This window comes from Ambystoma mexicanum, chromosome 4p (genome assembly GCF_040938575.1).
Source record: "Ambystoma mexicanum isolate Mex_15411 chromosome 4p, UKY_AmexF1_1, whole genome shotgun sequence".
Lineage (NCBI taxonomy): Eukaryota > Metazoa > Chordata > Amphibia > Caudata > Ambystomatidae > Ambystoma > Ambystoma mexicanum.
In genome coordinates, this window is record NC_090927.1 from 284331405 (window position 1) to 284358761 (window position 27357).

The window sequence follows — 27357 nt, forward strand, 5'->3', positions numbered from 1 at the left end:
AACTGGGAAGTCTTCTGAAAACTCTTTGTGTTTGTCACGTAGAACTTCAAGACACGAGCAGCATCCAGGGAATGCAAGGCCCTCTCCACAGGTGAAGGGTTCAGGTAGAACACAGGCAACACCAAAGGCTCGTTGAGGTGAAATTCTGACTGAACCTTCGGCATGAAAGTATGGTGCGTACACAGTACCACCCTCAATTCGTGAAAAGTCAGATAAAGCTTTTTGCAGGATAGGGGCTGGCTGGATCTCACCCACACGTCTGGCTGAGGCGAGGGCCACAAGGAAAGCAGTCTTCCACAAGAGGAACTGGAGTGGGGCTTGATGTACAGGTTTGAAAGGTGCCCCCATGAGTCTTCTCAGAACAATATTGAGTTCCTATGCTGGGGCAGGCGCCTTCACCGGAGGGAAAGATCGTAATGCCCCTTGAGGAACACCTTGACGAGTTTGTGGGACCACAGCGAGGATCTTCCCGGGGATCTGGTATAGCGCAATATAGCCGTCAGGTGTACCGTGATGGATGCGTGAGCCAACCCAGCTTTTGCCAAGGACAGCAAGTATGGAAGAATCTGTGGAGCTGTGACCCTCAGAGAGTTAATCTTCTGTGACCGGCACTACGTAGCAAAATGCTTCCACTAATGGGCGTAGCACTTTAGAGTCGATGAAGCCCTGGCTTTAGCAGGGAACTCCCTGCAGTCCACTTGCAACTCATAACCTCCAAACTCTATGGCTGCAGGAGCCATGCCTTCAGGTTCAGAGATCCTGGGTCGTGATGAAGGATTGCGCCTCCCTCCATGGTGAGCAGATCTGGAAGTACCGGCAACTTGCCTGGAGGGGACACTGACAGGAAGAGAAGGTCTGGATACCAACTCTGCCTCGGACACTCCAGGGCGATGAGTATTGTCTTGCACCGACACCGAGTGTGTTGATCGCACGTAGTGGGAGAGGAAACAGTGGGAAGGCATACAGAAACAAACCTTCCCATGGGAAGTAGAATGCGTTCCCCATGCTCATCCGTTGGTAGAACCTGCTGGGGAACATCTGGCATTTTGAGTTCGCCACTGTGGCAAAACGATTGATCAGAGGTCTGCCCCATTTGACGAACAGACGGTCCAACTGATCCGTACGAAGTTCCCACAGATTGCAGGAATGCAGTTCCCTGCTGAGAGAGTCGTGATGGTGTTCTTGTTGACTGCCAGTTGGAACGGGACAAGGAACATCCCCTGTCCGATAGCCCAACGCCACAAGTCCTGAGCTTCCTTGGAGAGCGCTGGGGATCGAGTGCCCCCTTGTTTCCTGATGTAGAACATGGTGATGTTGTCCGTGAAGACCCTCACCATCCAGCCTCTCAGAGATGGTAGGAAAGACTTGAGGACACAGAACATGGCCCATAACTCCAAGATGTTGATGTGCAGATCCTTCTCCTCTGGAAGCCAGAGACCTCAAAACCGGCCTCCCACCGGGGTGCACGAGTGGGGGCAGGACATCTTGGCCGGTTCAGGCTTGCTTGGGCACCGGCACCCTGCCCTGTGGGCAATGGTGACACTGATCTCCGCTACCGTAGGACTAGGCTTCCTGCATGGAGGTTCGGTGAGGTTGCCTGTAAGATGTGGAGTATCCCTTGGATGATCTGCTCAATTTTCCTCTGGAGGAACGAAGACGATGAGCGATGCTGCTGTAGAATGCCAAGGGAGCGTACCATCTCTGTGTCTGTCTTTATGGCTTGAAGGGATTCGTCGACTACCTTCCCGAACAGATTTTCACTGTCGAAAGGCATGTCCAGCACCTTTGCATGAACGTCCTGGCGAATGTTTGTGGCCTTCAACCATCCCCACTGACAAAGGCAAACTCTGTTTCCATTCTGCCGGAAGCCTGTGTCGGCGATTTCCACTGCCACCATAATGGCATGATCTGACGCCATCTCCCCTTCCTGTCGTCGGGGAGGAATTCCGGGATCAGGCTCAGCTTGTACCAAAGCTCCCGGTCGTATCAGGACGAGATAGCCATAGCATTAGCTGCCTTGATCGTTGATGCCACAGTGTAGACGATACTCTTTCCCATTGCGTCCATCTTCTTCCCTTCACTGTCTGGGCAGACTGATGAAGGGGACTTCACTGTTGTGTTGGCCGATCATTTCCTTGCGGCAGCCGACACTCCGGTGGAGAGACTATGAGGGGCATCCAGGTGCAACAGGTGCCAGTGCTGGGGGCAACCTCTGCTAGATCTCCATCAGTACGGTGTGTAGAGGTGACAGGATGTCCATGGATATGTTCCTCGGCTGCGTAGGGACCAATGGAGTGCTAGGCCTTGTGCCGCTGTCGTCTTTGTGGACTGTATGGGTGGACGCTTGGTCATCGTATGTGGATGAGATGTCCACTGGCTGAACATAATCCTTGGAGGGCTGCTTCAGGGCCTCTTTGCCTCCCCTTTTTCCTTCCTGAGGGCCGTGTACCGAGGCCTGAGCCAGTGCATACATTCCCCCCCCCCCATCCTCCGTCCAGGGGTGCCCGCTGCCTAGGCAGCCATGTGGAGCCTGGGAAGCAGGGAAACTCTGTGCTGTAGGGGCAGTACCACCCACCGTAGCGGTCACCCCAGAGGATGTCGCCGAGGTGGACGGAGTCTTCGGCTGCGCTGGTTGTGCCTGCTTGGGCTGCTGGCCTTCTTCGCTTCCACCAGCCTTGGCTTCTCCGATTTGTCCCATAACTTGGCCGGGGTGGATGACTTACTCTTTGAGGAGGAGCTTGATGGCAGGCTGGCTACGGAGAAGGACAGCGATGGTGATCGCGGCCTTTCCAACCTAGGACCCGCATCAGCGGCGAACCCAGTGGAATCGGTCTTGTGGTTCTTGGCCCCATCTTGGCCCCCGATGGATGGGGAATCCTCCTTAGGACTTTGGCCTCCTCCCAGAGGGAGACCGCTGTTCAGACCAAGCGGTCCTCAATGAGGTATGACCCTGCTCGGAGCACGGGTCAGAGGCCTTGCTCGACTTGAGCCATGCCGTCAGCCTGCTATGCCAGTCTCTCTTTGTCTTCTTCGAAAAGCCGAGGCATATCTCGCACCCATCCTCGTTGTGGTCCGGGTGCAGGCAGTATAGACATCTTTGAGGTTTGCCATCCACAAAGGTGTTCCGTAGCCAGCATCTGGTGCAGGGCCTGAAGAGGGTCCTTCCCTCCTTTTTCTCCTCCATCACAGTCAGAGGGTGCGAAGTAGGCCCAAGATGGCCTTCTTGAAACTTCGACGAATATTCGCCCTTGAGGGGCGCGCAACTTCACCAACAACGTATCCCTGTTGCCGGCTGAGGAACAAAAATAGAACTTTTCTGTGACATTTTTTGAAAAATGTACAAAACAGCTCAGAGAGCAACTTGAGGACTCCAACACTGAAGCGTGCGGTAAAAATCTGAAGATGGCTGCCAGAGGCCGGTCTTAGGGAGAGGACTCATTGGATGGGGGCAGTATGACTCAGAGGACAATGATTGGTTTAGAGGAGAAATACAGTTTTAAAGTGAAAGAGAAACTTTTTTCTTTTACTGAGTATTCCTAGCCTGACTACAGGGAATATTCATGAACATGTGAATCCATGCCAAACCCCATGCTGGAGGAGTAACTTATAAAACTGGACCACATGGCCAAAAAAAGTGGCCCACTTTGACCCAAAAAAACCTGGTCCACACTGGAATGTTGTGTTTTTGGTTCAGCACTGCTCTATTGCCCTATAGGCTAGCTTGAGCCTGGTTGTAAATGACCAGGGTTCGAAATTGAGGGGGGATGAGAGCTATTTATCTCCTGCTTCTAGCCTAGGAGAGCATGGTTAACTTAAAACTAAGTACTACCAGGAGCTACTTTTGGCTCTCCAGGCCAGTTGTAGCCTTACAAAACATGCATATGTGACATTAACTTTTCAGTATTTGTAAATGCTTATAAGGAAGAGTTAGGGCACATCTAGTACACATTTAAACACAATGATTCTGAAAAAAGGGTCAAAAAGGTTAAAGTGTGTATCTCATGTGGAAGTGAGATGTGTGGTGCGTTGGGTACTTGCTCCTGGTACCCCATAGCTCCTATGCCGCTTGTTTTTTGGAGTTTGATAACTTTATTTTCTTTTTTTGATATGTGTTGGTTGCATTCAATTAAAATAAACCAGTAGAATATAAGAAGAAAAATGAGACATTTAGAAAATTGTGGCGCAAAGGAAAGCGCTCACAGTCATCTTCTGAAAAAAAAAAGAATGACGCAATCAGAACCTTGGCCTCGACAGGAGTGTGCCAATGATTTTTATATTTGCTCTCCAAATGTAGGTATTTGCCAACAAAAGGTAGAGGGACCTGGTACACAAAAACCTGGAAAATGCCCCAATTACCATATACATAGAGAAACATCAGATGTACAGGAGACAACTATTTGGGCAACATCACTGAAATATGGCCTGGTACAATTGGTCCCAGCAGAACAAATAAAAGGAAAAATTTCACCCATTTATAAATCATCTCCTTGCACCTTTGCCAGTTAATAGACTTATGAAATCCCATGTGCCAGACAATAAAATCCAATCAACTTTATTCTGATGAAGTGCCAAGATGCTGCAATGCGAAGCTAATTTCAATATAAATTAGTAGTACCAATATTCCAGTGTGCCACTAGTGATGATATAATCGATGTGCCAACATCCATTGAACATGCTCAGGGAGCCAGGGCTGTTGAATTTCAGAGATTAAGCAGTTATAAGTGTTCTTTTCGCAAGCTGCCATCTGCCTGCCTTAGTAGAGGATCTTTTTGGAAAGTATTTCTCTGTTTGTGCCCCCTTCACACACTTCATAGTCTGGTCATGCCCTTATCCAGGGGACACCCCTGGAATCACTGCCCCTGCAGACTCCTAATCACTGCCCCCCTTTCCTCACTTCCTTCTGTCAGTCAGACCCTGCTTGACTAATACGCCATCTGTGAAGGGCGGCAATCGGGCCAGTGTGTAAAAGCCTGATCGTTTTTGATTTTTATTAATAAAATGATGCGGGTAATCCAAATCGGAAAGGGTGGTCTGCTAACCAGACCCCCCCCCTTTTCATTAAATGACATGCCAAAAGCATAGTGAACACCTGTGTCCAGCTGCATCAGTATCCTGATTGTATACTGCTCACCAGGGGCACAGAGCAGGCTCAGAGGTCACAGGTACGCTGTATGGCAGCTGCTGTGACCGCAAAATCACTGTCACAGTGACCGCAAAATCATTTAAATCTGCACCTCTGATCAAAAAAATCTTAATTATAATTAACTATCACCTGGTGGCAGAATAATCCGGAAACAGAGCCACGCCTAGATTTTGCTATGGAGGCTGATAGTTCATAGAATTATTTAAAACCATGCCATATTCATAACTTAACAGTTTCAACCCGGCGAGCTCAAACCAGCTATGAGAGACAATGTGGATTCCAGGGACCTGTCTGCATCCCAGTATAATTAAATATTCCTTGGAAAACAAAATACGAATATGAGATGTGTGCTTTGATGACTCTTATGTAGTGTTCTGGGTAAGCGTCTGAGCTAAAAACAGGATAACCTGAATGAAATCCTAGTAGCCGAACACTTGAGCAAGAAAACATTTATTTTTAAGGCTGTCTCAAAAACACCCAACGGGGTTGCATCCTCTGTCTAAAAAAAATGGATGTACGCTGTCCACCCGCAAGCATCCCCGACTTGTGCCCTGAAAATCAGCCCAGGGCCACAACCAGAGAAAATAACGTCTCCAGGTTCAAGGCCTGAAGCCTCTCTTGTCACATCCTGGGAACATATTTATGCCTCACTTGCCCTCGTCCTTTCCCTGCCTCACCCCCACTTTAGGCTTTCAACAATACTCTGTTTTATAAAGATGACTTGAAAAGTACACAAACCATAGTAAGGTACTCTCAGAGATAGATCAATCCTTATAAAAATATGATCGTCAAATAAAAATATGATCGTCAAAAGTGTACAATTGTTTAATTATTCTCTCCCCCTTTGAATGAAGACTACAAATACCAGAATGCTATTCAGCAGAAGGCAAAATATGCCCTGTATAATTTGAAAATGTACTTTCAAGAAATAAAGACTCATAACAAAAAGGAAATGTGTGAAAAGGTTACATGTATTTCCATGTTTGACAAAGGCATGCTTTATATAGAATGTGAGGAACAATGCTTTTTGGCACGTTAAATATGAACAGGTGAAAATAAGGCAGATCATTTAAGACCGTTTTGTATGATATATGTAGTTGTACTGGAGGAGAGCATATATTAAAGTCAGCTAACTGGTGTTTTGTGTGCGTTTTTCAAAATAAAAATGCCCCTGCAATGTGGAAATGGTTGTGTGTGACTCATGTTTCCAAAATGTATTTTCTATCTTGCACTGCATATTCGCGCCCGACTACAGTTTCAGCACTGCTTATGCTCGCTGTTTTTTTCTGTCAAGTGCTTGCGTGTTTTCAACATTGCCTGATCACTATATTTTGTACCTTAATAATCCCTATAGTTGCTTGTTACTGGCCCACTGGACATTGCCCTCTGTGGGGACTCCACTAAGACCAGTTTTTCCTGTCCGCAGCCTATGCAACCAGCTTGCAGCCAGTTACAGAGTGATCACATTCCTCCCAAAGGCCTAGCCAATGCTCCTTGTCGGAAAACCTGTTCAGACCCATTGAGCCAGAAACCAGTTCCAGTGTAATCTTTCCTGAGACCCTCCTCCACTACCCAGTGACAGCTGGTCTGTACTTTTACACCTGTGTCTATTATGGGTGGGGGGCTCTGGGAAGCCACTTGTACCACACCCTCTAATTATCCTGCCCTCTGCAAGTCACCAAGCTAGCGCCTGACCTCTTGCACCCTTTCTGGGAGCCTCCTCAAATTCCCAGTCCAGCAATTAGTCTCCCCACTTGGGCCCCACCCCCAACTATCCTGCACTCTATAATTTAATCTCCCCTGACCCTACAATTAAACTCCCCTCTGGGCTCCAGCAGCCCTGCACTCTATAATGTCCACTCCACTGACCTGGGACTCACACAGAATATCTGAAAATGTGTGTCTAGCACTGCAACCCATCTCCCCTGGAAACCAAAAAAAATGTGTCCTGGCAACAGCCAAACAAACACTTGTCTGGGTTAGAGGCCGACCCTAGAATGGGCAGGAGCCAATATCATATATAAACCTATGGAGAAAGGACTGGGGGGCTCTTTTGGCTGCTGGCGGTGTGTGCTGACCGTGAGGGTTGAGGGCAGAGAGGCCACTCATTTAAGGTACCCTTGTTCAAAGTCTAGCTATCCTTCATCTTGCCCCTCTTCCCCAAACTGTTCTATTTCTCCTCTCTGCCTGCTTCCCTCTGGTCGGTCTCCCTTTCGGTCTCGCGCATGGCCCTGTGCGAGCTCTCTCACAGGGGGCCCCCCCCTCTCTCTCTACTGGTGCCCTACTCTCTCCCTTCCTTTCTCTTTCTGCCCCCCACCTCTCTCAGCCCTCTGTCTCTACCAACCCCCTTCTCCCATTTCCTCTCCAACCATTCCCTTTGGGTCCCTGCCCCCCCTGCATCCAAGGGTACTCCCCAGGCCCTGGGTTCCATGCCAGTAGGTGTGCCTAGCAAGTGCAGTGTGTCTAATCTATCCTGTTGCCAATGGGTTTACTCCTCTTCCTTTAACAAATCTGTTCCTGGTTTCTACAAAGACTTTGGTGCCTTCATTGTGTTCCCACTTTTCAATGCAGCCTGCCTGTTATTGCCTGAGGGGTGTGTGGGGTGGGGGACCCAGTTTGTGTACACAACACACCCGCACCAGGTCTGTTGACTCCCTGGTTCAAAACTGTGGCCCTGACTGGCATCTCCCACACGGCTTCCCCCATTTTGGCCTGCCTCACACTTCAGCAGTTCTGATCACTGAAACGTTAAGAACAGCTTGTCCAAAACAATGGTCTCTTAAATGAGGCATCGCTTATAATATGTTCCCGCTTTAGATGCTCAGCTAGAAGAAAGAAAGTGATAAGCAATACTTATGGGGCCCGCAGCGTCTGATGGTACGTTGGGTGGGGGGCGAAGAGGGGGTGCATTTGTCTCTAGAGCGTCACAGGGCCTCACACAGACAAACCAAAAAGTTGCCCTCATAGATGGAAACAGCACAGCCCAATATTACTTGGTATAGTTGAGGCAAGCACTGGTGCCTGTGGGGCTCTTTGACAGCGGAGACTTGGGCAACTACACAGACAACCCAAGTCCCAGGCTGGCCTTGCAGGAGATGCGGGAGAAGGCAGGGAGGGTGGGGAGGTTGTGTAAAGCCATGGAATGACCATGTGCAGGCAGATTTCCCCATCCGATTAAAGGCGACTTGTCTCTCCATTGTAAACAACGGGCACAAACATCCCAATTTTCTTCTATGGTCATGGTTTATTACCAACACCCGTTAACAATCAGCATGGTAAGGGCCAAGTAATTAAGGTTATAAATTGGGCCATGGAATGCAACCAGTCGGTTTTTCACAGTCAAAGTAAAAACTACAATTAAGGTGGCCCCAATGGAAATGGGTCTCCAGGCGGGGCAGCTTTTCCATTTTCTGAGCTGATCTGGCAAACAGCAGGATCAGTAGAGAAATTTGGCCGGAGCGAGAGGGAGTTGAGTTGCACTCGGTAGAATTTCTCTTGGTGGATCGCCTTTCCGGTACAAACCTACTCTCCCGCCTCCCCCACTGGCCACCCTGTAGGGCTTGGGCTAATATAAGCAAGTGGTACCAAGTGATTGATTTACAAGCTTTGTGAAGCATTGAGGGAAATGAGACACTGTCCTAAACAACCCAAGCCATTCCCCCATAAACTAGCAGTAGCCAAATGAGTAAATACGGCTTGTGGTTTACAGACTTAATCTTAGGGGGAGTACTGTAACAAACAAAATAAGCAGAGAGCCCAATTTGAATTTCTTGCTCGGAGGAGTTTCATGCTTGAATCACTAGCACAGGCTTATTTCAAACATACAATTCAGTGGTTATGGTCATGTTCCTAAAATCCCCTTTGCTTTTATTCAAATTGCCAAGACTTCGTCCATCCTGCAGGTGCCCCCCAGGTTTTCCTTAATTCAGTTCCATGAGGAGATTGGGCGCTGCTCTACATGGGCTTGGGCTCCGCCTCTCAGCCCGCCCACATCACTCTGACCACTCTCCCATATTAGTGTGGGAGGGGGGCCCCGAGAGTACATTTTATCTCCAGCACTAAACAGGATGCAGAGTCAAGTAGGCCAAGGAGAGGGGATAGTGATAGCGACAATGTGAGCAGGAGGCCAGCGAGGAAGGTTAGATGGAGCAGGCGGAGAGGACGCGTGCAGGCAATTGTTAGAAAATTTAAAAAACAGCTTATACCCGATGCGCAAGATTAAGAATATTTTTCGGAACATAGGTATGTACCCAGTGAAAAGTTTCAGGTGTATGAGCTCCCTCCTTGTTTACATCCCCCCCATGTCAGACATGTCTACAGAACTAAAGGAATTCTGGAGAAAAAGAAAAAAGATAAAATTGTTATTCAGGACATTTTGAACAGCAAACAGCGCCACCCGATTTCATAACAGTAGTAAAAATAGGCAGGCGTTACAGAGTATAAGTACTAATAGCACTATAGTTATAAAAACAGCAGTCAAACGGGGAGCCATTGTGGTACAAAATAAGAGTGACTATATTAACCATTCTTTGGCAATTAACACCACTTGGCCTTTGAAGCCTTTTTACATGCTCCACTAGTATCATAAACAGCAATGTTGTGTCTTGCACACATGCTGGGTGGCAGCCTGCCAACTGATAACTCGTCTATATTGTTTACTTACAGCCTAGCGTAAACAAGCGAGTCAGAGTATTTGATGAGCACAGAGAAGCAATTTGTACCACGTTTTTTGGGAGGAAGGATTTAAAACGAACATATATGTATAGATACCATCTGTCCACTTGTGTTCAGGAGACACTACCAGCAGGGGAGTTGCTAGGTCTGGAAAAGACCCGGGGCTAAGCTGATGTCGGAACTGTTGGGACTGGGGGCTAGCTAGTCTTTTGGCTGTAGCTCCTGAGATTCTATCCGGGGCTACAACCAAAAGATCAGGGGCTATAGCCCCTTTAGCACCCCCCCTAGCAACGCCCCTGACTACCAGTAGTGGTTACTTCTACCGTGAATTTCTTGTTATTCATGCCAGGCAAGATGTAATGTGTAGAGGAAATGTAACATTCAAAAACACCAGTTTCCTATGCATGAAGAAAATCTATGCTCGCCCATAATGACATTTCTCATGATTACCGCTGGGATACCACCATGGCCCTCATGAGGCCCACTGAACTCATTTTTGAGTAATTCACGAAAAAATCCAACTCAAACCTGCAACCTTGTGCTGACCCGGGACCCATTTCATTGAGTCCAGCATCATCAGACAGACAAAAATATATTTTGTAGGATACTTATTTGCAAATTAAAGTTAAGTCATGTTGTAGCTTTTTACTGCAAAGTTGAAACTATAAATATTCTATCCTAGAACCGTGGAGTCATAGATTCACAGGGATAATGCTTTGTAACCTCAGGAACCAATCATTGCAATGGGAGTCACAATAGAGGTCCAATCCAAATCAAGAGCACATTAACTGACACATCCCACTTTTAATAATTTGTGTTGCAATTGTGGGTTTATAAGGCGACGCTGGCAAAAGGGAGGGCTGTCTGGTATCCTCTGAGTGTGAACTGCTGAAGAAATTGCTGGAGGAGTCCAGATAAACATTACAAGCTGGCTGGGAACCATACCAGGAGAGACCAAAGGGGAATTCATGCTGGCGGCTACCCATGACAGAGGCCATTTGACCAGATACCTGTTATTTCCCCACGAGGTGATCCTGAGGTGGTATTTTCCTGGGTACAAAGGCCACAGATATCCTATGTAAGTAAACAAGTCCAACCAAACGAAGTCTTGCAAGGATCCGTTTGATTTAATATCTTCTCATTATTGATTGGGTGGGCAGACCAAGTATATCCTTAGCATTTTTAATAAATCATAATTTCATTAATTGAAATTCGAAATCAACAACACTGCTCCCAGTGTGAATAGGAATATAGGCCCTCATTCAAAGTTTGGTCGTATCCTACCAGTAATTTCAGTGGGATGCCACCAAAATGGACACTGGCATTCCCGCCGCCTGATATCCCGTTATTACCAGGATATTATGGCCAGCGGGAATGCCAGTAACTCCCCATTCCATGGAGAGGCAATTGCTGCATTTTGTTGCAGGTAGGGGCCTGATCTACTGGCAGGTCAGGCCCTTAGGTAGATCCGTGGCCCCCACCAACAAACATGTGCTTCCCTGGTCCGGTAACAATGCCAGGGCTGGAATTGCAGGCAATTTGACCTGCATTTTCTCTGGATCAGGGAAACTGTAAGGAGCCCTGTAGTCTGTTGAAGTATTTGGGTACACCCATTTCTTTTTGCCAACCTCAAAATTCCCTAAAGGGATGGGTGCATAATAAACAAAATTCCCAACTATTCACGTTTCCTCAGACCCTGTCTTAAAGTAGAGGGGTGCTGATTGTAAACTGAATATCTGGGTTTTGATTGTGCTGGGGCAGAAAAGTGCCTTGGCAAATTAAATAAAGTCCTTGATTAAAAAGCATACTCTTTACTGAGTGGGAAAGCGAATCCTGGTAGAATAGAGTTTTTTCATTGCATTCTGGTAAGGAAGGTAAGAATGAAGAAATGTATATATAGTTTTGTTTTTAAAAAAGTCTTTTATACTCCAGCACTGCTAGCATTTTCAAGTGCTCAGGGAGGTTAGAAATACAGAGAAATGCATGTGTGAAACTGCTTTTGCGATTAGGAAAGTATTGCATGCTATTTAAATTAAACTATATGTAAAGTGTTTTACTAAGTGTATGATTCGGTCAGGTTTCAAAGCGTTACATGTTATAAAGTAAACCCCATGCAAAGTAGATTGTGGGGTTAAAGAGTCTGATCTGTGTTATTCTACACCAACTTGTGTTTCAAATTATGTGAAAAGAGAATGCTTAGGACATAAAATCATTTTTGCCACGGAGAAGGTGGCATGAATGGTGATTTTATACAAATATTCACTTTCCTTTTCATTAATAAATATAAATAGCCTAACATGATGAACATGCTGGGGCCCAGATGGTCACTGTCCAGCCTTGTGTGGAAAAGGAGGGGCAACGGGTATGGCGTCATATACTAGGGTATAGAGTGTTTTGGCAACATGTGACCTTCTGACTGAGTGCATTACCTGGTAAGGTTTGGATCCACTGCTTTGGCATGTATGGTAGTTATGTACGTCCAAACAGAGGGTGGTTAAGCAGTTTTAACGATTCAGCAGCAAGGACCCCAAATTATTATAGGAAATAACTGGGGTTGGACAGGAGCCAAAGTTATCCCTTATTAACAGGTGGGGGAGGGAGTGATGAGGTTGGAGGGATTGGGCCAACGTATTGTAGTTAGTGGCTGTAAAATTAATGAAAATGTGACGATCCAGGACGGTTATGGCAACAACAACAACAGATATAATAAAATACAATTTTTTTTTAAAAAAAGGATGCCAAACGATTTACTCATTCGCACAGAACAAATGACATTTGTATATAAAAGCTATAGAGTACACTGATGGGCATATGTTGCTAACTAAAATGGCCTTTATTTTGTTAAATATTGTACTAAAAGGACGTTAACTATTTTAACAAGTTGGATGTGGAAAGTGTGCTATGAATTTAGCGCGGTCAGTGGCCACCTGCAAACCTCCAATCTTAACAATGGTCGTTTCCACGCTGTGTCCGTCACACTTCCCTCACAGGCCTTTGAAAGAGACCAGACTTGTGAAATGTCAGGATAGCACGCACTTACTTCTCTAATCCTCTTTTTGGTGAGATCTGCAGACTCTCAGATTCCAGAAATAAATCTGCTGAGTAGTGGAGAATGTCACCACGCCTTATCCTCTTAAAAGTGATACAATGCTCTGACTCACCGTGTCCAAATGCCATTAAGCACTGTGATAATACACCATGTCAAGTGTTTCAATGTCACGACAGCACAATAGCAGCTGCATTCCCGCCAATGAGCATTTTCCTTGAATGAACATGGAGATATCACAGGATGCTGATTGAGGGCCTCATCCAGAAGAGTCCGAAAAAAAAAGAATTTCAAGCAGAGAATTGCTACAAAGGTTACTACCGCCTTCAACAATGCCTTTTTATTGAAAGGCAAAAGTGGTAACATCTACAGTAAACCATTCCCCAACCAGGATTTTTCTGACAGTTTCTAAATGAAGCCCCCCCACCTTTTAAGGTACTGTGCCACTCCATCTATTGTGCAGAAAAGCTCTAGTCTCCGTGTTGCCAAGGGTACAGTGAGAAGGTCTGAGTGGAGCTGCCCCTGTTTAGCCTGGCAGACATACATGGCCATTGCCTGAGACCGCCATTTGCTTTATCCATTGCGCTCGCAGCGTATCATAGGTGGGGCTCTCCAAAAGCTGTCCAGTCTGCCTGAAAGGAGTACAGCAGGACAACAGCAGCAACGTTTATATTATCCATATGTGTACAAGACATGAAAAAACAAAATTTCTGCAACCCACCCCGGTGGAAATGGGGGTTGGGAGTAGTGATGGGGCATAGCCTTGTTCAGCTGAGCTCTCGGCCTGGCTGGATTGTGCAACGGCTCCTCTGCTTGGACCGTCTGGTTCTTGGGAGGATAGCTCAAGGACAATGCTCACCTTGGAAGCAAGACGACACAGAGCAACACAGGTTCGATCGCCAGGTCCGCGCTTAGAAACCTCTGGGTATTAAATGCGTTCTAAATAAACAATAACAATTCTATGTGTGCCACCTCACCAGTGAGGAGGCAGCACAAAAAGACCAAACAGAGTGGAGTAGAGGTGTGGACCCATGGCATGCGGTTCTTCTGCTTTGTCTGAGGCCGCTACATGTACCGCATGCTTAGAGCTGTGTCCTATTCCTGTACAGTTCGAAAATCTGATGTACAAGCACACTAGCCCCGTGCCCTATTCCTGTACAGTTCGAAACTCTGATGTATACCCACACTAGCTCCTGTGGAAATTAAGCCAATTTTTCAGACTAGCGGTTTCATATCCGAAATCATTTATCAAACTCTCAACTATCTGAAGCATAATGGCCACTGTATCCACTTGGATACCATGCATGTACTAGCAACATAGTCGCCAACTTGCCCCAATGTATGAGCATCCTAAATAATATGTCCTGGCTTTTAAGCCAACAGCATTTTGTGGCAGGGCATGGGTGCTCCCTGGATAGCCGTTTCACTGCACTGACAAAATAAGAAAAAAAATCAAGATGGTTTGGACACCCTTATACCCCACCTTTATGACATCATTCACTGGATTTTGCCCAACAAACTGAGGGAGATTTTTAAGGAGGGGCACTACGGGTTGGATATGAACATCTGAGGTGGACATGAACATCTGAGGTTTGATCCAAAGCAAATAGTAACAAATAACGTCCAAAATACACGCTCGAACTCTGGGAGGCATCACGGGATCTTCAACAGAACAAGCAAGCATTTCTAGGTCGTGGCTATTAGGCCTGTGATTATGTAGACTGAGCCTCACAAACAAATTACAGGTCTAGTTGTCGTTTGTCCTTGTGTATCCAGACATTTTACTGAGTTGCCATGTGCTCCTCCCAGCTGTGACTGTTACATAATTCACTGCGAGCAAAAGCATTTTCCTCTCAATTGCGGACAAAGCAAATAGTTTGGGCTACTCCATAGGCGCTGTTTAAGCATTTATCAGGTATTACCATCGTTTGCTCAGATTCTCACATCTTTTGGCAGGTGTTGGCATCCTATCTCCAAGTACTTCCACCATGGGATTGCCATCAAATATCCAATTGCACACACTTACCATTGCCATGCATCATCATCAAACTCCCTGGTACTCATATAGGCACCAGGATTGGTACAAATTGGTACCCACACCATGACTACAGATTGCCATCAAATGTGCAGTTAGTCCCACCATTGACAGGATTGGTATTAAATGACCACACACTCACACCACTGACATGGATTGTAATCACATGTAACCCCGCGTGTCTAGGTACTTGCGCAATCGCCAGGGATTGTCATCAAATGGCCAGGCATTCCCTACAAACAGCTGTCTACAAAAAATGTACTGTTCTCAGTGCCTTTATTTTACATCATGCAAGGGACCGCTCCAGAATCCAGTCCCTGCATGTTTTGGTTAAGCCTTAAATCGCCATCATCATGCAGGTGTTCTGTGGTAGATCACATTTTAAATTAAGGGTGCTCGGGACTTTACAGCTATTATCGGCATTTTAAGAGCGTGTTTTAAGAGCCCCACACACCTGGTCCCAATGTGCAGTGCAGGCATGTCTTTTAGTCAGGTACTCTTCAGAATGTGGGGGTGGGGGACGGTGGGCTATACAAAATGGCATAAAACTGCAATTGTATGTCAAATATGTGCAGTATTTCCAGAGGCCCTCCTCTGCTTCTCTCCTCTGCTTCTCTACGCACTCGTTCTCATTTTAGGGAGAGTTCCGCCACCGCGAACCAAAAACCCTTTTGGCAGACTAGAAGCACTGAAAGACTGGGAGGCTCGGCAGAGTAATTCAAAACCTAGATTGACTCTACCCCAGTCCTACCTCCCTTTTAGAAACATAACAGGCTCGGGAGGGCCTATAGGGCAATGCCCGAACCAAAAAACGCAAAATGCTAGTGTGGCCGAGTTTTCTTTTTTATCACAGTGGGCTTAGTTTGATAATTTACTTCACAGGTGCCTTGTAGTTTTGACCATTGATGCTGAATAATTTACATCACATTTCATCAAAAAACTCCCCCTTCGGTACTATTCAAAAGAGTCTGTCACAAAGGAATGAAGTGCCATTTGCAACTGTGGGTCGCTTTTTCCACTGGTGCCTTTTATGCCCCAATCCGACCCTGCATAATAATAAACAGAATTAATGAAGACCGTTTCGTTTGCTGCAATATATTCGCCAAAAGCACCCAAACAAGTTTATTTAAAAAGGGACCAGACAGCGTTACTTCCTCTTTCACATTGAAAACACAGCTCGGATTTCTCCTGTGTGCATTAAAGTCTGTTTTAATTAAAGTCGTTTACAAGATTCCCGTCGCGAGTGACTGAACTCTGCACCTGCTTTACGGGAAGGCAAAGGGTGTACGATAGCACATTGTAGTGAAAGAATGTAGCCCATGCTTCACAACGGAAGCAGAAGCGGGAGTGGGGTGTGGGGGATGTGCACTGTGTGACACGTATTTAAAGCTGCAAGGAGGGTGGGCTGCCATGGAGCAATAATTAAACCAGCAGCAACACTAGGGATCCAGTCTCCCGCTCCCCATACACACCCACACACTGGAGGTCAGGCACTGTTACAGGGGCCGATATGGACATCCAGTGGGCCCCGTAGTGCTACAGACATCAGCACTCTGGAGGCCCAGTGCCTCTGGGGGTTGGGGCCTGCTCTTAACATCCAGCAGGCCCCATGGTGCTAAGGGACACCAGCACCATCAGGAGTGGGGGCACAGCCAGCCATGCCCCGACCATGTGGACCTCTGCCATCGTACTAGCATGAGGGTCACACAGCATCAGGGCATGCAGGCCTGTGCCCACGTGTACGCCTGCAAGCCCACAGACTCAGTCCTTCCTCTTGGGAGTCTGCAGCTTCTGGTGCACGTGTCTGCAGACGCTCCTTTTATAGGGCAACACACAGGGGGGGAATACATCCACACAGGGGGGGAATACATTCCGCTTAAAGGGGCAACACACTTGGGAGGGTCACCCACCACAGGCAGGCATCCAGGGTGACTAGTGCGATAACATTTGAAATAACGCAAGCAAGGAGACTCGCTGTGGGTGGGGTTTGACAAGGAATGCACCCTATTTTATCATCCCAACGCCATGCAAAGACCTATTGGCATTCAATCACATTCCCGGCCAATGCCTGATAAAACCACGCGGAAATGGGTCTCCCTTATAGCTCATCATACCTAGAGCCACGCAAACGGCGGCCATTTTGAAAGTACATATTGTTATAAAATTAGATGCATGAAAAGTTAGTATACTCTGCGTTACCAACTCTGTATTAATGTAGAATTGATTTTAAAACACTTGAATTTTCAGTAATTATACATGGTGTTAATAGGAAGTTGCAACCAAGTCAAAATAGTAGAGCACAGCTTTTCTCGCTATAGCTGTATGGACTTCCACAGTGATAGAAAAGGTGCACTTGTAACATGGCCACACTGTTGAGGCTTATTCAGCTAGAGGCTTCCTATTGTGGTGTTTTGCAAATCGGTGTGCAACCATAGGTGCCACTTTATTTTTAATGGAGGCACAGGATGTGGTGGCTCAAAGGTTGAAGGGTCGCAAGTATTGTAGAAGAGACGCAGAGAGGAACAGGTCTGTGGCAGGGAATGCGCCATGTAGAGGAACGTCCTTCACAGTACAGGACACTGTATTTTGCTCAACTCATTGCCAAATGCTTCTAAAGCCAGGGGTGGACTGGTTTATAGGGAACTCTGGAGATGTCCCGGTGGGCCTCTGCACCCTGGGCTTCTTTTGTTTGGTAACCTATATTATTTTCAAATGTTCTCATAGAAAAAGGGTTCGGCAAGCCGAAAATGTGTTATATAGGGCAACTTTGACAATGATTTCCAGGGCCTCTTTAGGTTGCCATTCCACAAATGTCTACAGCGCTTGTACTTTCTCTTGCACGGCTTGTCTCCCACCTCTGCTTGAGGACAGGAGGAAAGACTGGGAGGCATATTGCTGTTTTCAAGATCTTTGTTGACTTAACCTTCCACAACACCCTGCTCCAGACACTGCACCGCTCTCTGCCAGTCATGCCAGCCAATCCAGCGGACCGATTTGGAGAGGGAGGCCGCGTCTGCACTCCTTTCCCTCTGGGTGCACTCAGGCAGGTGCCGGATCAAAAGGCGTAGAGGTAAGGACTTTGCCTGTCAAAAACGTAACCACATCCTTGGTTAGTTGCTGAGTCGACATGGTGCCCTTACTGTATAGTTCTAGCATACCATGAAGGCACTGGAGCTGAGCTCCCGACTCTGGTACCCTTGCAGGCATTGGAAATGTAGGGATTAATGGAGCCTCTCCTAGTCAACCCAACTGCATTGGGCTCTGAACTGCGGCTCTGTGGTTGAACATGCCCCTTGTATTTCTGACAGAATAGAGGACCATCACCTAGACCTCTGCTTCCTCACTGAAACGTGGCACTTACTATCCACAATGATCCTTTCATATCTACCCACCAGCAATTGTACTATAGTGGTAGCAACTTTCCTGAGCTTTGGCTTGAACCATTGTAACTCGCTCTATGCAGGACTTCCTAGGTTCAGCACGTCCAAATTGCAATCTGTACAACATGCTGCTGTTCGCCTGGCAGCTGCACCAAAGGCACAAAACCATTTGACAGCAGCACGTTCCATTGGCTGTAGGTGAAAGATTGGATTGCCTTGAAAATTCTTTGTCTTGGACAAAAGTGTATCCGGGGCTGTGGTCCTGTGTATCGGAGCACCCTCATAATGCTACTGGCCCTTCAAAGTCCTTCGATCCTCTTAACAGGATCCTCTTGTGGATCCCAGAACCTGTTCTGCTACAGCCACCCATCCCGGCGTCCTATATGTTCCTCTACAATGATAATCACTATCACAATGACATTTATTTTGTAGTGTGAACAATATAAATCCTCCCACTCACTGACTGTCCTGGTTCAGAGCTCCCATGGTAGAAGGAGGCTGCTATCAGCCATTGGGCAAGATAGAAAATCTGCTTCTAACCAGGTCCCTCTTTCCTAAAGATCCATGCCAAAACCATAGTGTACACCTGTACACTGCTGAATAAATAGCACCTGCTCTCCAGTAGCACAGAGGAACTATTGACAGCTGAAGTGACCTTAAAGTCACTGCAGCGCAAGATCTGTGTTTAACATATGCACCCCTGTTCCAAAAACTACAAATCTATGAGTATGCTATCCTGGTAGCAAGTTAAACTGTAAATGTGAGCTATACCCGAGTTTGAGGTGTGGTGGCTGGCATCTCTCATAGTTATCCAAGCCGCATCAAATTGGTATTACACATGTGTAAACCCAGTTAAACTGTGGAAGCGTTATGTGTATTCCCATAGCGAGGCGGTCTTCGCTGCCGCCAGCAAGACGGGAGCCTTGGGGGTTGCCTCTATTTATTTCTTTGTGAGGGCAAGTAACACGAGAAGCAACTCGTGACTTCGTAACAGGAAGCTGTCCTGGGAAGAAGAATCAAAGAGCACAACCATTCACAAAAGCAGGAGCCTCTCACCAGTGTACGGCATACCAAAAGGGCCTTTGATTCTATTGAGAAGGGAAGTGTGCAGGATTAGTGTAGAAAAGGGGAGCTCCTTACAGCCAAAGATTCCACCATCTTGTTTCTCTCTGTCTTTCCTTCACGTCTCCTCCACTGCCTGTCACACAAAGCACTTTGGGTGTGATGTCAGAAGTCTCTGGCCCCTTGTTCCAAGGACAGTGATCGGACCCTTAAAATAGACTTGCTTTTGACCAATCACGGGTAGACTTTTGCCTTTTAAAGGAGGGGCTCGTACTTCTTTGAATCATCTCTGGACTTCAACTCAACGAACATTTAGTTTAGACCATGTTGAAATAGCAGTCCTTTCAAACGTCCTCAAGTTGGGAGGTGAAGACAGGTAGTCCAGGGGAGAGGAAAGCTCATTTTCTTAACCATCACCAGGGCACATTGGGGGTGACATGCTGCCGGAGCAAGACCTTGTCTGCCAGCCACACTGGTACCCAGGACCTCACTGTGCTGAAGGACTCCTGAAGCTGTGTGATAGCCTCCCCTGTGTTTGGGAGCCCAAGAAAAGGACTAATCTCGCCCCCTGATATCCTGCTGTGGGACTCAGTACCTGAGAGCTATACAGCCAGCACCGCTGCAGTTTCATTGTCAAACAGCTACGAACAATTATTCAAGCCAGTTCGACTCCGTTTGCACCAACTGCTTCAGGAGCCTTGGGGGTTGCCTCTATTTATTTCTTTGTGAGGGCAAGTAACACGAGAAGCAACTCGTGACTTCGTAACAGGAAGCTGTCCTGGGAAGAAGAATCAAAGAGCACAACCATTCACAAAAGCAGGAGCCTCTCACCAGTGTACGGCATACCAAAAGGGCCTTTGATTCTATTGAGAAGGGAAGTGTGCAGGATTAGTGTAGAAAAGGGGAGCTCCTTACAGCCAAAGATTCCACCATCTTGTTTCTCTCTGTCTTTCCTTCACGTCTCCTCCACTGCCTGTCACACAAAGCACTTTGGGTGTGATGTCAGAAGTCTCTGGCCCCTTGTTCCAAGGACAGTGATCGGACCCTTAAAATAGACTTGCTTTTGACCAATCACGGGTAGACTTTTGCCTTTTAAAGGAGGGGCTCGTACTTCTTTGAATCATCTCTGGACTTCAACTCAACGAACATTTAGTTTAGACCATGTTGAAATAGCAGTCCTTTCAAACGTCCTCAAGTTGGGAGGTGAAGACAGGTAGTCCAGGGGAGAGGAAAGCTCATTTTCTTAACCATCACCAGGGCACATTGGGGGTGACATGCTGCCGGAGCAAGACCTTGTCTGCCAGCCACACTGGTACCCAGGACCTCACTGTGCTGAAGGACTCCTGAAGCTGTGTGATAGCCTCCCCTGTGTTTGGGAGCCCAAGAAAAGGACTAATCTCGCCCCCTGATATCCTGCTGTGGGACTCAGTACCTGAGAGCTATACAGCCAGCACCGCTGCAGTTTCATTGTCAAACAGCTACGAACAATTATTCAAGCCAGTTCGACTCCGTTTGCACCAACTGCTTCAGGAGCAGCTTTGGCTAATCTTCGAACCGCTGACCGCACGTTTGAACCAGCTGGCCACTGAAAGTGTGTTGTTGCTGCAGCTCTAAAAAGAAGCATTGCTGCAACATTCAAACATCTGTTCATACCACAAGCCTTTTCATCTCCGATCCAGTCACCTGTCAAACTGACCCAGGTGTTCTTAACGAAGCGCAACCTAAGAAGTGCAACCATCGAGCACAGCATCCAACCAACTCGCCATACGCATCCTGATATCAGCCCATTCGCAGTCAAGCCTTGCCGTCGAACTGAACCTGCTGACCTCCATGATCCACATCGCTCGAATAACACTTCTAACAACGGCATCCTTCAATTCAACCCCACCTCGGCATCTGCTTGCCATTGCACTACCGCGACTGCTGCATTTCAGATTGAATCAAACCGACGCACACCACCAAGAAACCTGGTTCGCTGTTAAACCACCAAGATAAGGCAATGGTAATATTGACTGACAACTCTCCCCAGCCCCCAATCCAAGGGCCACTAGAGACCGACTAGGTCATAAATTCCTTTTGAAACTCAACATATGCTTTTTGAACATTGTGGTTTTTGTCCTTCGTCTCACTACCCAGAGTGCTGCATCTTTCTATCTAGCATATTTTGCGTTCTGTCTACAGGAGTGGGTTTTTGCAGTTTTTTTTCTATTTAGTTATTGTTGCATATGGTGTGTTAAATGAGAGCATGTATATTTGTATATAACCTTGATTGGGCATTCCTTTATTTTGGACTGTTGTACTTTGTGGTTTGTGTTGCTACTGACTCACATACACACCCCCTCTTAACAGTATAGCCTTCTTTCGGCCCACGTTATCAAAAAAACGAAGGAGATATCTCTGAACTGTGCCCGTTTTACCTTTATGGTGGGGTTCACTCTTGGTTTGTAGAAGTGTGAGAGCGGAGTAGGTGCTATAGCCTCTACTCATCCTCGTACTCCGAAGGTCAGAAGTCAATTTGTTACAATCAGGCCCACAGCAATATAAAGATATGAGCCATGCCTGCTTGGCTGGACCCCAGCATACGTAGCCCCAGTGGAATCCAGGCTGGGTGGCATGACTGCCCTAAACAATAAGTTATTCTGTTCCATCACGAAACATGGTATGTTTCGTGATGGAACAGAATAACTTTCGAAATGTTTCGAAACATGTCCAAGTGTTTATCCTGACATATCCTGGTCGGGAGGAAGCACAGCTCCTGGACTTTAAGAGCGGCAGGAAAGTCGAGCTGTACCGTGGAAGTGGAGCCCGATGTGTTTCGGGATTGCTGATCTGGAGCATTGCCGCTCCATCCGAGGTGTGAATTTACCACTTTCATCGTAGATCGGATAGGTCGCATGATACAGAGCAGCGCCCACCCTTTCTTCAGGTCTGAGCTGGATAATGTCTGTGATGCATCTTTGGGAACCACTTTGGCTAATGGTGCCCACGTCGTTAGGCAGTGAAAGTCAATCACTCATCTGTGGCAAAGAAGAATGAACGCAGGCACTCCACCCCATAAGCCGGTTATTGTTTCATTTTTTTATAATGATTATTTGAGACACCGTTTTAGCCTTCATACATCAGGGGCAGCAGCTGGTAAAAATGTCAATAAACCCACAAAACAGCATACTATTGATATATGATTGGATCTCTTGCTCCCACAAAATCAGTGGCATAATTTTACAAAAATCATGTGTGTAGCAGGTGCCCTCACTCAACAACTGGCCTCTTTGATGACATCCCAGGAAGCAACATCAATTAGGGAGTATTGTAAACAATATCTGCCTGATTCATGGAATTTGCGCGCCTTTCTGCCTGAAAATCCCCATACTTCAAACAAGGATTTTCAGGCGGAAAGGCACGCAAATCTGCGTTTTTCACGCAAATAATTCCATGAATCAGGCTGCAAGTGTTCAAATCTCTGCAATGGAACGTGTTAATATGTAGGGATTGATGGCAGACACAAAACCTTGACTTATTTAAGAAAGAGCAGTGCCCATTCACCCTTGAATAGCTTGATGTATAGCACACGGCTACGTCTGTTCATTTCTTTTGTGAATCAGCATCCCTTTGTGGCAGTTGTTTTGCACTGAATTATGATTTTCCAATTCCCACAGAACTTACTTTTCCGACACTAACATCAAGTGAAAGGGATAGAAACCAAAGGGGTTCTGGGAAAATAACCCTCTACAAAAGAAGCTTAAAGCTGCATTCATCGCAGAGACTCTTACTCGGTCAGCTGGTGACAGGCGACAGCCTGGGCACAGCCTGGGCCGCAAGCACCCTGTGCCAAGATTCTGGACAATGAGCGATATTGTGCCAGGTCCTATAATCATTGCTTCAGCAGTCAGTCTTTGTTCTTTGTTTCCAAATCAAGCAAGAAAATCTGGACAGGAATTCACGGCCTGGTCACCTGAGCAAAGCAGCCATTAGACGAGATGTGTGTGGCCTGTAAGGATTCAAACCGCAGGCTGCAGAAAAACATCACCCACCATACAGAGCACCGACATAGAAGCAGGTGGAAACCACCAGATGTGGCCTGCCAGGATTCAATCCCCAGGCTGCAGAAAGACATCACCCACCATACAGAGCACTGACATAGAAGCAGGTGGAAACCACCAGATGTGGCCTGCCAGGATTCAAACCCCAGGCTGCAGAAAGACATCACCCACCATACAGAGCACTGACATAGAAGCAGGTGGAAACCACCAGGTGTGGCCTGCAGAAAGACAGCACCCACCATACAAAGCACTGACATAAAAGCAGGTGGAAACCACCAGATGTGGCCTGCAACGATTCAAATCCGAGGGTGCAGAAAAACATCACTCGCCATTCAATGCACCGACATAAAAACAGGTGGAAACCGCCAGATGAAGGCAACTAAAAGAGACCAACAAATACAATCACAAGAAGCTGAAATCACAACAAAACTATTTTGCTGTGCTGTACAGGTAATACTACACTTACAAGGAGCACAGACATAATTAGATGAGACAGATTGTGATGAACAATATACCACATCTAATCAGAGTGACAATTAAGTTCAAACCCTTATAATTCACAGAAAAATGGCTACCTGCAAGAAAATTGTGGTCTACAGACTTGGCCCACCATAGTCACTGAGCACCTCCAAAGAAACGCGTTATCGACACAAAGCACATTTGTTTTGAATTTGTGTTTCCCCTCCCCACCCAAAAGGAGTGCTTCACCCCAATCATGGCTTGCCATGGCCAAGCCTACCGCCTCTAGCATCTGTCTTAGGGCTAGGTAGGAAGCCACCCACTGCCCCCTGGTTTGGTTGCTCGAAGGGACAATTCAGTTGGTAGCGTGCACAGTATGCTAGTGGCGGCGCGCTACCAGCACGTCCAAGGTTGATGTGCACGATTACACAGGATTCAAGCAGGTCTGGGAGATTTGGGTTAATTAGATTCTTGTTGCAAGGGTAACAATGAGAACTTTTTTTTATGTAACACTTTATACAAGAGTTGTTGCTGTTTTCTAGTGCTGTAAATAACAGATGAATGATACTGAATTGTTCGACCTGGAGCGATGCATTCCTTCTCGGATACAAACCAGCGATCTCATCAGCAATCGATTTAACGCGGAGACCAGCAGATCTGGAGGGACGTGTATCCACACTCACCACACAGGGGCATAGCATAGGCCAGCGCTGCGGGCGTTTCTTTCCCGTCAGGAGAACGTGTCTTTGTGCCCTCAAGCACTGACTGGAAGACCAACCATTGCTGCTACAACCCACACGTGGTGCCCGGCTGCTGCGTCGAGTTCCTGGCACGGGGAGAAGCAACACTCACACACAGCATGAGTCACCCCAAGCCTTGGCAGGCACGGCATCCTGCACCTTACCAAGGTAACAAAATAGACCCAAGATGTGTTTAATCAACGGGAAGTTTTACGACATTTTCACAGAAAACAGTGCATTGAAGCAGATCGGTATGAAGAGAAGGGCTTAGGGCCCTTTTATTGTTCAGTGCCCATGCCCTCCAGTGCCATTAACTTACAGACACCAGCACTGGAGAAAGAGACACAAGGTAGCATAACAAAAAGAGCAATATCACACAATCCTACAATGCGAACATATTTTATATTCGACACCTGCTACTGCAGGTATTGCCGTTTTGCAGTCCAATAAATAGCAAGAGTTAGTGCGGCACAATATAGCGTTAGTTGATCTGTCGACCTCAGAAAGACGAAAAGCTGAGACGACTCTGCCAAAGTTGGATCGTGTGCCCTGTAAGATGAATATAGAAAGCTGCAGCCACTGAACTCACGGAGTTATCTGGCCGGTTATAATAATACAGTACTTCTGGTGCGTGCCTAGCATATATTTATCTGTAGGGAAAGGTAGAATGAGGACTAGGCATATCCTATTGTATATAATAATGTCCTTACACAGTGCTTCATGCCAGATGCCACCTGCTTCTGAGCGCTGTAATGACGTTTTTTATTTATGTTTTTGGGTAAAAACAAACCTTACACAATTAACACTGATAGTGAAAACACATATGCATTAAATACAACAATCGTACATTATACAGAAATGAGTTCGAAATGTCAAATGAGATTAAAAAGAGAAGTATACCCACCTGCTAAACTAATAATCATTTAAAGGCCACTGAAGTTAATCATGTACAAACAAATGTGTTAAGGAACTCGGCAGTGCTATGGGGTGACGAATAAGCATCCTCCCCCACAAAACTTTCCCATGGGCGGACCTAACAGTGAAAATAAATGTCCAACGCACAAGAGTTTTAGATTCCTCATATTATCGCAAAGCGAGAGTAGGTGTTTCAGTTTGCCGTGAACAATGTCGGCATATGGGCCACAAACTATTCCAGCGATCCCGAAAACTCGGGTTCTCTTTAGTGTGCTAAACATCGAGTCTGGATCTCAGGATAGTGTTTGTGAACCTCTGCGAAGGACAGCGCATCACATCTGCCAGCTGTTGCGAACAGTGGGCTGTGGGTGGCCGCCAGGCTAACGTTTATTACCCAGTGTAATTGTACTCAATTCAATTAACCTCGAAAGGATGAAGCGATGTGTTGGATTTAATGTGTAATACCGGTGGCTTTTGTGTGCATGGGTTTGCACTTAAACTTCACCATAGAGCACCATTAGTAGTAACATACATGTGCACAGCAGAGTAGGAATCACCGGGGTCCTGGTATGGAGTGGCACTACAATGGGCATTCCGATAGGGCGACACGGTAGGGGGTTGCTAACCCCGGGCAGCAAGGAGCCTGCACAATGATGCTGCTCTGCCCTTAAAACAGGGGTCCTAAATCCTTCATAGGGCCTCCCACAGCCACCAAAAATAGCATGTCAGTGTGCCCATTACACTGCACCCACACACGCCATGCTGCTGCGCCCAGGCTGGAACACAAAGAAGGGTGATGGTTACCTCGTACATGCACATATACAAGCCTGCAGGCAATGCCCCCCGAGTGGCAATGATTAGTAAGAGTCCTAGGTAATGATGGCACTTCTGTCCAGCATTTCTATTCAAGATGAACACCGGTGTCTCCCATCATGGCATTGGCAGAGCTGCTCCCAAATCCCAGCACGCAGCAGAGCCCCCACTTGCCCCATACTCACTGTCAGAAGGCAGATGTTGGTGCCATGCCACGGGCCCCTGTTCCGGGCCACACCGTGCCCGGCGTTGCCATTGCTGCAGCAGGAAGCCCCCATGGTTGGACGGCTGTCAGTGCGCGCGCCCCCAGCGTGCGGCCCCGCGTATTCCCATGCCCCCTCTCTATCCAAGGGCCATGCCGAGGAGCGGCAGCGGGAGCAGGACGGGCTTCAAGTAGTAGGGCAGCAGCGTGGGGCTCTGGACGGCGGCGCGCGGCGAGCGGCTGCCCATCTCTGCAGGTGCGGCTGAGACTGGCAGGCAGGGCGCGCGCGCGCGCGCGCGCCGCCACCGGTGCTCCCTCCTCCCCGCCTCTGCAGCCCACAACCTCCTGCTCAGCGATGCGATTGGAGCAGCCGCGCCGCCTCTGCGGGGAGGGGGGCGGGGCCACGCCGCGGCACGCCTCGTACGTGACGTCACCCGAGGACAGGTGCCAAGCCCAGGAGGAGTGCACAACAAAAGCCGTCCACATTCCAATGTGTCGCCACCTGCAACTGGGTATCCCCCTCATTTACTAGGTTTAACTAAGCGCAGCCCAGGCTGGGTTTTACAGCCGCAATGCTCTTGACATTCTACGGGTAAAGCCTGAATAATTGAAGAAAGGGAGCCCGGCTATTCGGTCGGTGCTGAGTCAGGCTCCCTGGGAGAACGGGAAGGGCGCCCACGAGGACGGGGGAAGGATTACCTCATAGCCAGCCTGCCTAAGGCTTGCAACATAAGTCGGGTGAGGATAACTACTAGTGTCCGTGGTGGAAAGAAACATACACGTTCCCGAGCATGCACCGGTCTGTAGTTACATGTTTTTATGGGTAATGTTTTCCAATACACTTGCAA

At 47.3% G+C, this 27357-nt stretch overlaps 1 protein-coding gene across 1 annotated transcript in view; it reads right to left on the bottom strand.

The window, feature by feature from the left end:
- Positions 1-26779, bottom strand: part of TNFRSF21 (TNF receptor superfamily member 21) — a 329419-nt gene extending 302640 nt beyond the window's left edge. The window contains exon 1 of the mRNA XM_069605835.1: positions 26493-26779. Coding sequence (XP_069461936.1) covers positions 26493-26585 — 93 coding nt within the window. The 5' untranslated portion in view covers positions 26586-26779. The remainder of the gene's footprint in view (positions 1-26492) is intronic.
- Positions 26780-27357: the final 578 nt, after the last annotated feature.